Source organism: Anneissia japonica, unplaced genomic scaffold (genome assembly GCF_011630105.1).
Source record: "Anneissia japonica isolate Jap-2015-1 unplaced genomic scaffold, ASM1163010v1 scaffold5672_len53146_cov122, whole genome shotgun sequence".
Lineage (NCBI taxonomy): Eukaryota > Metazoa > Echinodermata > Crinoidea > Comatulida > Comatulidae > Anneissia > Anneissia japonica.
Window position 1 is genome coordinate 40255 of NW_022694900.1, and position 12973 is coordinate 53227.

General features: G+C 33.2%; 1 protein-coding gene across 1 annotated transcript; it reads right to left on the reverse strand.

Moving 5' to 3' along the window:
* Positions 1-4810: 4810 nt before the first annotated feature.
* On the reverse strand, positions 4811-7777 carry LOC117101336. The gene is made up of 3 exons (XM_033241297.1): positions 7706-7777; positions 7055-7576; positions 4811-4935 (listed from the first exon to the last, which is right to left on the reverse strand). Exons 1-3 carry the CDS (start codon positions 7761-7763, stop codon positions 4829-4831), a joined length of 687 nt encoding a protein of 228 aa, XP_033097188.1. The 5' UTR covers positions 7764-7777; the 3' UTR covers positions 4811-4828.
* Between the last annotated feature and the right edge of the window lie 5196 nt (positions 7778-12973).

Here is a 12973-nt window from a genome sequence, read left to right on the forward strand (position 1 = left end):
TTCAAATGGTTGTATACTATAACTGGCTAAAAAAAACTAAAGAAATTAATAGTAACCCAGGGTTTTAGGGTGTGGCTTTAAATAAGTATTTTTGTAAACATTTCAGTTTTCTACAAGAAATAATCAATAGTGAATAGAACAACAAACTGGAATGACACAGGACAAAAATCAAGCTGTTGTTGATTTGAAGAGGAGAAATACAGTGTATGACCATAAAGAAACATGGACATTATGTTCCACTAGGTGAGACTCCTTTCATTCCTTGTTTCTCATACTTATTTTTTTAAAGATCATTGGAGGGGGTTGGGGTGGAATAAAAATAACGTTTTTTTTTCTTATTTAGCACATAGTTTTGCCAAAAACATCCAGATTGAGGAGAAAATAAAAATAAAATTTTATTGGTGAATGTAGAATGGGGTGGTTAAATACTTCAAATTTATATAATTGGGAAGAAATATACATATCTTATCTTTGGAGATTTCAAGGCAGGGAAAGGTTTAATAAAAATAAAGTAAAACTTTAATTTTTTCTGAAACTTTTTTACAATAAATAAGAACACTTTATATATCTGTACAAAATATTATGAATTTAAAGGGAATTTGTTCACACCCTATATCTACAGTGTTAACCATTAACAATAGCAGTAATAGTGGTGGTGGTGGTAGCAGTAGTAGTAGCAGTAGTAGTAGTAGTAGTAGTAGTGGTAGTAGCAGTAGTAGTAGTAGTAGTAGTAGTGGTAGTAGCAGTAGTGGTGGTGGTAGCAGTAGTAGTAGTAGTAGCAGTAGTAGTAGTAGTAGTAGTAGTGGTAGTAGCAGTAGTGGTGGTGGTAGCAGTAGTAGTAGTAGTAGCAGCAGTAGTAGTAGTAGAGTTATTATATAAAACACAGTAACATTAACAGATAACATCATCATATCATAAGAAGACACCAATGTAAACATTATCTAACCACTTGTTTGTCCTAGGTTTGATGATGGCTTTGGAATTTAATTCAACAATTGATCTGGTACATTAAATATCTATTTATTATTTACCATAATAAATAATTTGACTCATAAATTGGTTGCATATTTTTTACTATGACAGTAAAGCATTTTGAGATGTTTTGACATGGAACAGCCATATAAATGATATTTTATATGACTATTGTGTTTGATTACTGAATAGAAAAGGGAATTTGTTCACACCATATTTTTATTTATTTATTTATTTATTATCCCAGCCAACAGCAAACATAAAATTCGCCACTTACAGGAGGGAATACAAACATCAAATGGATACATAAATATAGTAAACATGAAGAATACAAAAATAAATACAAAAAGTAATAATAATAATAATAATAATAACAATGTGATAATAATATCAGATTAAGCGGGCCTAATATGTAAAATATTTCTAACACTGTTACGGAACATAGAGAAATTATCACTAAAAATATCAATATCAGGATTCCTTAAAACAAGAGAATTATAAGCTAAGCTTAATCTACTAATAAAACCATTTTTAAGCACGTTAAGTCTATTAAAGGGAATATGAAAATTGGATTATTTCTAAGACGCCAACTGGGGACTCTAAGACTAAAATTACTTAACAAATCGCAATCGAAAAAAGGATTAACACATTTATATAAAAAAACAAGATCAAAAAACTGCCTACAGGACTGCGGAGATCGAATGTAAGGAATGTTGTGGTTATGGTTGTGGCTGATGTAGCGCAAGAAGATCGATGAATACATGAAGCTTGGGTTTTGGAAATAGAATTATATATAACTGAACAAAAGTTTGGGCGAATAATACTGAAATAAAGATGTAGTTTAGTTTGACTGTCAAAGTTTTTGCAATTGCGCCACATCAGCCCAAGCAGTCTATTGCACTTGCCAACAAGATAATCAACATGATGAGAAAAACTAAGGGTGCTATCAATGAAAATACCAAGGTCTTTGTGTGAATGCACCCGATTTATGGGATTGTCATTGTTTAAATAATTGTGCTTTAAAATATTCTTTTTTAACGAAATAGATAATATATTGCACTTTTCAGGGTTGAGGGACATACCCCAAGTTGACGCCCAAGAACTTAATCTATTAAGGTCCGTCTGGAGCCCGTTGGTATCCTCACTGCTGCTAATTATTTTGAAAATCTTGACATCGTCAGCAAACATAAGACATCTGGAATATGATATAATATTAGGAATGTCGTTAACTAAAGATTAAAAAGGAGGGGATCAAGAATTGAGCCCTGTGGAACACCGGAGTGGATAGGAAGCCACTCCGATGCAACACCGTCAATGACCACTCGCTGCAACCTACCATCTAAGAAACTATTAAACCAGGAAACCAGCTATTTGTAAAACCAAAACGTTGTAATTTTAGCAATAGTAAACTATGTGGAACTAAATCAAAAGCCTTAGAGAAATCGGTATAAACTATGTCACATTGCTTCCTGTCATCAATGGCTCCGTAGGCTGTAGTCAGAAGGCTAGCAAGATTTGTTTAGCATGACCTACCGGCCACAAAACCATGTTGACAGGAAGCAATGGCAGGTGAAACGCGAGTCCAGATGTGATTAAAAATAATTTTTTCAAATATTTTAGAGATGGTTGGTAGCAGCGAAATAGGCCTATAATTGGAGATAAATTTCTTGGTCCCCCCTTTATGAATAGGAACAACATTTGAATGTTTCCAAAGACAAGGGAACTGTCCAGTTTGAAGTGATTTATTAAAGAGATTGGAGATGGGAACGGAAAGTGGATGAGCACAAAGTTTCAGAACGTGATTACTGAGGTTATCGCTTCCAGATGCCTTATTTTTTTTGAATTGATGTCAATAGTTTGCTAACGATTTCAGGATGAATCACAGGAGTACTGAGCATACCAACGGGAGCCTCAGGAAGACATTGGTGTTCTTCAGTTAAATTTGAACTTTTTTTAAAGACAGAATGAAAACAATTGTTAAATAAAGAAGCCTTTTCATTAGCTGTCTCTGCAACCGTGTTACCATACGACATAACAGAAGGATAGGATGATGATTTAGTTTTGGTTTTCATCCAGGACCAAAAGCGCTTTGGATTTGATTTCAAATCACCAGATAGTGACTGCATATAATTGGTATACTTAATTTTTACTAATGTTTTAAATTTTTTTCTGGCAATAGAGAAAGAATCTTCGAGTTCTTGAGTTTTATAGCGTTTTAGGTGTCGATGAATTCGCTCTTTGTGTTTTAGGGCAGCACGGACCTCACAATCAAACCATGGAGGCATTTTTCTCTTAGGTCGTATGGTAGACACAAGGTCACGGAGGGCAGCATCAACTAAATCATAGAAAAGAGAAACACTATCATTAATATCATTGCATGAATCAATTAAATCAAACGGAATAGTATTAAAGGTGCTAATGAGGTCTACATTATTTATAGCCTTGAAATTATAAATCTTTCGAGAATCTCTAGAAAAATAATTTGAAGTACAAAAGTGAAACGTAAATGAGAGAGACAAATGGTCGGAGTCAAACATATTCTGTCCAGCAGAAATATCAGTAATTAAATCAATTGAATTATTGCACAAGATTAAGTCTAATATATTATTATTGCAAATGGAGTTAATATTATTATTGTTATTGCACTAAAAGAGATTATGCCCATTAATAAAACAGTCAATAAAAAGTTCACCAATCGAGTTGGCAGGTGCAGTCCCAATTCCATCACTGGTCCACCGGATTTCGGGAAGATTCATATCACCAATGAGAATGACTTGATGCCTTGAATACATTGTTAGTGCATCTTCAACTGATTGTGAAATCTATAATACAGTGTCTCTGCCACTACTAGGCGGCCTGTATATAACTGCAACTAGCAAATGCTTAGTCTTACTTAATTTAATTTCAACCAAGATAATTTCAAGATTTGGTTTTTCAAGATGTGTCAAGCGCCGGGATTTATATTGATTCGATGCAAGGAGCAAAACACCACCTCCTCTTCTGCCATCATCTCTATCTTTTCTGTAAATAGTGAAGCTTGGACAGTGAAGTTCTGAGTCAAACACTCTTGAGTTTAACCACGTCTCAGTAAATCCAACGAAGTCGAAAGTGCAGTTAAAAATATGCGCATTTAATTCCGAGTGATAGGTTTCTAATTTATTTTTAAGACTTCTAATATTTTGATAATAAAATTTAGGTTTGTAATTGCCAGAGGTATTAGGTGTGATGCTTGCAGTAGAGTGTGCTCCATCATTGTTGTTTTTATTTATTTCTGGTCCTGGATTCTGTTCCACGTCCCCGCATAAAAGGATTTCAGGTTGAAAACAGGATGGGCAATAACAGCTAGAATAGTAAGGTACCTTTGCTCCGTTTTCCGTTTAAGGATTTCAGGTTGAAAACAGGATGGGCAATAACAGCTAGAATAGTAAGGTACCTTTGCTCCGTTTTCCGTTTGTTTCTATGTTTAACTAGACTTGCAATCCCAAGGCTAGTAAACAATGACCTGAACTGAGTCCACTGTGGACGACTGTACAGGGCCTCAATGCATTCACTATTGTGTGTACCATCCCACAGTGAATAAATGACCACAATAACCACGGCAAGAATAGAACTACCGTTTCACAAAGCCTGAACCTTTTTGTTGAAATGTGAAAAAAATCATAGTAAATTAATGGAAATAAATTGCAAAGTAAGCTTATTTAGAAAGTAATGACCAATGGACTTGAGGAGTCATAGTTATCGATAACTATATCCGTCCCTAGTTTTGCACCTGGTGTAAAGTTCAGTGGATGTAATATTTCTACTCACCACCCCACTTTTGAAAATCCTGGATATGCTACTGCCCAGATCAACTACTTTACTGTACTGTATAATAAAGTATTTGCACAAATAACAGTAACATTATAATAAGATGAATTATCTTACCACTTGCTTGTCCTGAGTTTGATGGTGGCTTTGGAATTTCTGAAATATAATTCAATAACCAGTACATTAAAATAAGTATATTAGTGTAGTTAACAATTACATTGTTACAGTGATATGAAAAAAAATTTGACATGTTTAGACATGGAAGACCTCTATACAATACTGTAAATGCCACACTTGTGTGTGATTATTTTAATACAAATATAAATCATAAAATACAAAATGTTTTAATATTAAATATTCTATTCTTGCAAACAGGAAGAAAAAATACACAAAAGCAGCATTCTACAAGCTATCAAGAGAGAGATAATTGAGGGCTTCTTAAAATTATTTTTTTACTATAAATAAGAACATTTTATATATCTGTACAAAATATTATGAATTTAAAGGGAATTTTTTCACACCCTAAATCTACAGTGTTAACCATGAAAAATAGCAGTAATAGTGGTGGTGGTGGTAGCAGTAGTAGTAGCAGTAGTAGTAGTAGTAGTAGTAGTAGTAGTAGTAGTAGTAGTAGTAGTAGTAGTGGTAGTAGCAGTAGTGGTGGTGGTAGCAGTAGTAGTAGTAGTAGCAGTAGTAGTAGTAGTAGTAGTAGTGGTAGTAGCAGTAGTGGTGGTGGTAGCAGTAGTAGTAGTAACAGCAGCAGTAGTAGTAGTAGAGTTATTATATAGAACACAGTAACATTAACAGATAACATCATCATATCATAAGACACCAATGTGAACATTATCTTACCACTTGCTTTTCCTAGGTTTGATGATGGCTTTGGAAGTTAATTCAACAATTGATCTGGTACATTAAATATCTATTTATTATTTACCATAATAAATAATTTGACTCATAAATTGGTTGCATGTTTTTTACTATGACAGTCAAGCATTTTGAGATGTTTTGACATGGAACAGCCATATAAATGATATTTTTTATATGATTATTGTGTTTGATTACTGACTTGATTTACTGACTTTTAACGCTTTAACTACTGCTACGCCGAGTATTCTCCTGACTTCTCCACCTTGGCTGCTTTAGTAAGGTTTCAGATGAGGTCTTTCCAGCATGACTTATCTTTTGCAAGAGTTTTGATGGTGTAGAGATAGTTAAGTGATTGTAATTTTAGATTGTGTTTGTTGTTGATGAGGTCTGACTGAAGGGTTATGGGTAAAGTCGTTCTGGGTCTGCCTCTGGATTTCAGTTGCTGAGTAGAAAAGTAAAACTTCATGGCGATTGGCCGGTGTGTGCTCATCAAGTCTAAGGATATTATGACCAAAGAGGTGCCAGAATGCATGTAATGGAGATTTGATTTTCGTTGCATCTTTTGTATAAGTTTTTGTTTGATATCTTATGTGGATATATAACTCCGATGAGGCATTTTAGATGACGTCTGTGAAATGTGTCAAGCTTCTTCTCAATATCTTTGGTTAATCCCCATGTTCCACTATTGTAAAGAAGGATGGGTTTGATAAGTGTGTTGACTTGATGCCAGTAATTTCTTACTTTCATTTTCATTGAGTTAGATTTGACCTTATCTCTGATTCTCTCAAGTGCCACGACAGATATGCACTGCCTGATGGTGTTTAGGAGGTTGATTGGGCGAAGATTTTTGGCAGGTCTTTTTACTTTTCCTGGCTTTTGAAGGGGTATGAGGATACCACTGTTAACATCAAGTATTTTATGAGTTTTAGATACATTGTTGAGTATTGCTGTGATATACAGCGACATGTATGGTGCTATTATATCTGCACCGTACTTTAAGAGTTCTCCTTGTAGATCGTCTTCACCTGGTGCTCTATTGTTTTTTAATCTTTTCAAACTATTCGTTTATGAGTGGGCGAGGCTCTCCAATAAATGGTTCAAAAAACCAAACCAAAAAACCCCAGAAATTTTTACAATAAATAAATAAAGAATTCTCTTCTGCTGTAATCTAGCATGCTAATTAGTGTGAAATGAAGTTACAATTTTCTGTCCACTAACAGTGGATACTACAGGGCCAGGTGTGACATGCCAGGGGATTTGTGATGACATCTCAATCTGAAATTCTTGTTCAGATTTTATCTTGTGTTTCATTGTACTCCATGCTTTAGTGCACAACGTTTTTTTTCAGTTACAAGCACTGACAGTAATCAACATTTATTAAACTGATATAAAAGAAAAGAAATACCTTCTGTTACAGCTTTCACAGCTTGGTGGAGTTTGTGTTTTTTCAACTTTTCAATGAATGCATCCATGTTTTCTTCACAAATAACCAGATTATGTTCTAGATCCATAATCAAACTCCAGCTATCTGTATGTTTTACCTCATACAGATCACTGATCTTTTGTACATCACTTGGAGTGAGCGCCAATCCCAGCTTTACAAGTTTTTGCCGATGTGGTGTGAATTTTGTAATTACACTATCCCTTATACTTTTGGAAATTTGGAATGATGGCATTTCATTTTGAATTTTATATTCCAGACCAAATTGCTCTGTTGCCTTAATAGTATCATAGAGGAGAGTGAGGTCTGTTGGCCTCAAACTTCCAGATGCTTCCAACATATTCATTAAGGTTATTGTCTTAGAAGAAACATGTAATTCAAAAGTATTTTTTACATGGTCCTTGAATAATACTTTCAGCATATTGATGGGTATGTGTTCATCGTACCAATTTGATACAAACAGCTTAAAATCTGCAAAAGTTGCTTCTATGAAATAAATAAAAATAAAATGTACTAATAATATCACAACCTATGGAAACAAGTAAAAGTATTGTAGGATGTCTTGATTCTAAAAGGAGGATGACAAAATACTGAAATGTCTTTTTAGTTTATTACTTTTACTTGTTTCCATGTTCATTGTTCTTTGTACAGCTACTGCTTCAGTCTTTTTCATTCATTCATTCCTGAAATAAACAAGAATACTCAATCATGATTTATCTATATTCTTTATGTATAATTTAAAACTTTTACTGAAAACTTCTCATAATTAGTTATAACTGCCAGTTAAAGTATTGAAATAAAAGAATTTTAATACAGTAGCTTTAGTCAGAAATCAAACTACAGTAATCCACTAACCCAGTTTTGGCATTAAAAGTGCTAGAAAAAAAACATTGCTCACCGCATGTACCAGTATAGTAATATTCCTGATTATGGTAGCAGGTAAGGTGAGATTTGTTTTAAAAATTGTTTCGCGAACTTAATAAAAATTATTAAAATTCATCAGAGGAGGGCAGAAAAAAAATTTTTAAATTATATTTTGTTATATTTTATATTTAACAATTTTATAGTGAATGTAAACAGTGTAGTATGATGGTTAAATGCTTTCAATTTATATAATTAAGAAGAAATATACATATCATATTTTTGAAGATTTTAAGGCAGAGGCGGGTGTACTAAAAATAAAGAAAACTTCTTTTTTCTATGAAATTTCCATTTTTGTGCCGATGGTAACTGGCCAAAAACAGAATTTTGTTTTTATTTGAAGTCTTTGAATGCTAAACTGATCTTCAGTACCTAAACTTTTGTTAACATATCTAATTTTTATACTCCAGTATAGTGATACCCATCGAAATTGACTTCCATGAGACAATTGACAATAAAATATTTAAAATATACAAATATCATGAATTTGCAGGATATCAGTTATTTTCGGGAGATTCTTCCTTGCTTGCGGGAGTGCACAAGGTCTTCTTGATTTTTTTGTAAGTCTCGGGAGCCCTGATAACCTCTTAAGGCATTTTGGGCGATCCAATTTTTCTTTCTTTTTTTTTAAACTTTCCAAAAAAGGGGGGAGGGAGAGGGCCGGGCCACCCCGCCCCCTCCCAAATTCGCCCCTGCTCTAATCATTCTCTGAAGCTTAGTCGGCCAAATGCTGCCATAACAGAATATTCTAAAGCATTAAATATTGAATACTTTTTCCTCTTTAACTGTCATTTTAGGAAGAAAGTCAAATTACTCTTTAAATTTGAACATGAGCCAATAAAATTTTTTTTTATAATGTTAAAGCAGGTACTTAGAAAATATGCCTACTGGTGAAGAATGTGGTAAAAAAAAGGTTATACAATACATGCTAAAATGTTGTGATGAATGTAGTCTGTAGACATTCCTTATTCGTCACATATTGACTTATTTTAGTGATTAACATGGTCATTTTATAATATATTTCATTCCATTATATTTAGTGAACATACACGCGTTTGTATCAGCTGTACTCACTGAAGTGGTACATTCCACTTACCTACTACTGAGTACTCTGCTCCTTTCACCATACTCTACAGTACAAACTTAATTTGAATAATGAACAATTCTCACGCATGTTGCTTTTGTAGCGTGACAAGTCCTCGTCCAAAGTTTTTTTGACTCGTATTATTGTAAAATGTTTTTTTATGATATTTTATTACACATATATATGAACTCAATAATAATAATACACATAAATACAGTATGCAAATAACGGCAAGACATTTAAAAGAATGGTGCTACAATATATTTCTTCCAGAGCTGTGCACGCATCTGTACGGTAAATCGGCACAAACATTTTGTCCTTACTCAATATAGTATATGATAATAATATACCTTATTATTCTTTGAGATTTAGATTATACTCATTGGTCTCTTTGTATACATTCAAATATTCTCAGACAAATTTATATATGGACTGATGATGATATTTAAAAAATTAAAGACACACTGCCTCAAAACAAAAACAAAAATTTTATAAATTTGAATAGCTCAAGTTCACTTGAAAGGATCAAATAAGTTATCAACTTCCAAGCAGAAACAAACAAGCAGGAACAAAACTAGATTTGAACTCGTCACTGAGGACAAGTTAGGTGATCCGCCGCACTTTGACCCTCGACGAAGTGTGCGCGGTGCTGATTGAACAATATTTAAATGCTGAAAATGGCTTGGATATACGCTATTTCAGCTTTTTTAAAAAAGAATTTGGAACACTTTTAAAGATATACTCATGTGTACTCGCACGCCATGACACACGTGGGCATGTTAATGTCAGAATGTTGTCTCCTGATATGAGATATATATGTATCAACTTTTATTGACAAACGCCTGCTGGTGAGGAAGTAATTATCATTCATAATATTTATCATATATAATTTTTTTTAAAAATTCAGATGGCAATATGGTGACGTCACAATGTCCGATTAGCTATTATGATATATAAAATCATATCTACAACTCATGTGCTTTTAGAATATGTAATAAAAATTGGGGGTCACCTTTCATCCTAAGGAGCTATAACTGATTAAAAAAAGGCATGATATTAAGCACATTTTAATTTTGACGCACGCGTACGCGCACGTTAAGACGCGCAAACAAAAAAGTAAGATACCTAACATTACACCTTGACCTGAAGTATAAACCCATTTAATATTATTCAGAAATGACGAATGGTTAAGATGATATGACGTCATCAACGTTTTGAGAAAAGAAATAATTTTTTTTTTAAAATTCAGATTGCAATATGATGACGTCACAATGTCCGATCAGCTATTATGATATATAAAATCATATCTACAGCTCATGTGCTTTCAGAATATGTAATAAAAGTTAGGGGTCACTTCATTCTAAGGAGCTATAACTGATTTATAAAAAGACATGATATAAAGCATTATATTAATTTTGACGCACGCGAACGCTCGCGTTATTACGCGCTCACAAAAATATAATGTACATAACATTTAACCATGACCTGAAGTTTATACCTACTAAATATGATTCAGAAATCACGACTGATTAAGGTGATTATGGGGTCATCAAAGGCTGGACGAAAGAAAGATGAGCGGGGTAAGCAAAATCCTATATTTTGACCATGATGATGTCATCAAAATGTAAAAAGAAGTCAAATATATGAAAGAGAATTGTCACAGCTATAACATATTCAAAGTTGGAAGACAATCGATCAAGAATAAGCGATATACGCTCAAATGCGCATTTGCTAAAATGAGGTCATCGATAATATTCAGTTTGTTGAATTCAGATGGCAATATGATGACGTCATAATGTCCGATCAGCCATTATGACCTATAAAATCATATTTACAACTCATGTACTTTCAGAATATGTAATAAAAATTGGGGGTTACCTTTCATCCTAAAGAGCTGTAACTGTTTAAATTTAGGCCTGATTTTAGCAAAATTTCACTGTATATCGGCACAAATGCGCACAAAGTTCACTATGTTTGATGCGTACCTACGGCATTGTTATTGGCCATAAAGTGATTGAAAAGATCGGAAACTTGTAAAAACAATGTCAGGAACCCAAAATGTCACAAAAAACTTAATTTCTAGCTTCCGAACGTGCTGCGCGCGTACAAATGCGCACGCGTAGTGGTAAATTTAAAAAAACAATTGAAATGCTCAAAATGGCGTGTAACGTGCTCTAATTTAGTCAAAAAGTGATTTCGAGCATTTTGAAATTTTGACACACGCGATACGAAGCACACGCGTAAAATTAGGGTACAGTACATTTAACATTGACTCGAAGTTAATGCTCACTTAATACGATTACAAAATTGCAATTGGTTAGGCTGATATGATCGATTATGTAAAACCCAAAATTGCACGTAGCTGACATCATGCATGACTGGTCACCTTGAAAACCTTACCGTTATTATTACAGGTGAAGCCAAAATGATCGATGAAATGACCGTGTGCGTAACTCGTAGAAATTTTGAGATATCGTGCGAACAGAAATGGGGAGAAAGAAAAAAAAGAAGTTGATGATCCTGACAATTACAATAGGTGATCCGCTCGAGAAGCGGATCACCAAAAAAGAAGATGAAGATGTAGTACGGCAGCTTAGGGCCATATTTGGACTTAATGTGGACGTTCCGGACAAAAGCACCAATTTTTTTTTACATGCTCCTTATGGTCATAGCATTCAATTTTTGGTAGGAACCACCTCATCCGAGGTCATTATGGCGGCCATCTTGGATTTCAAAATGGCCACCTAATAAAACCTATGTTTATCTATATCTCCGCTTCTAAACCACTTGGAATTATAATTCTAATGTCTAAGAGTATGTTTATATGATCGAGGAACACAATCATATCATTTTTGACCTGGTCAGATTGCCACAAATGGGTCATGTAAGGTCATTCAAGGTCATTCAAGGTCAAATATTTTATGGTATCTTTAAAATTACGTAATTGTCAAATTTTACATTAGAATCATACCCAGGCTCTCAGAATTCAAACTTTTTACTATGAACTACAATATTTCATTCGAGGTCATTCTGGCAGCCATCTTAAATTTCAAAATGGCTGCCACGCAAAACCTATATTTATTTATATATATATCGGCTTTTAAACAACTTCCAATAAGAATTATGATGTCTAAAAATATATTTTCATGGTCAAGGATCTATAGCACTTGTGACATGGTCAGATGGTCATTTAAAGTCATTCAATTTCATTTCTCTCTTTTAAACAACTTCCAATAAGAATTATGATGTCTAAAAATATATTTTCATGGTCAAGGATTTATAGCATTTTTGATATGGTCAGATGGTCATTTAAGGTCATTCAATTTCATTTCTTTGTTAAATACGTAGAATGTCCTAATAGTTTGTAAGTGGTCGTGTTTTACAGCAAAATCATACATAAGCTCACAAAATTCAATTTTTGATAGGAACTATTTCATCAGAGGTCATTATGACAGCCATTTTAGGTCAAGGTCATTAAGCAGCCATATTAAATTCCAAGGTGACCACCATGTAAAAACATGTTTTGTTCCTTTAAATATGTTTACTGTACTGCATAGTCAAAGAATAACATCAAAAGTAGTGACATGTATTTGTATTTATTATATTCCATTATATATTGAAAGTCTGATATCAGAAATTGTATTTAATGTGAAATGATAAATTGATATTAAAAAGAATGGTATAATATATATATATGTATATATATATATATATATATTCATTATATACATATATATATATATATATATATATTGTGTGTTTGTTGGATGTGTAGGTGTATATATATGTATGTATATATGTGTATATATACAATGTGTACAGTATGTGTATATATGCATGTGTATATAAGTATATATATATAATTGAATATGCAATAA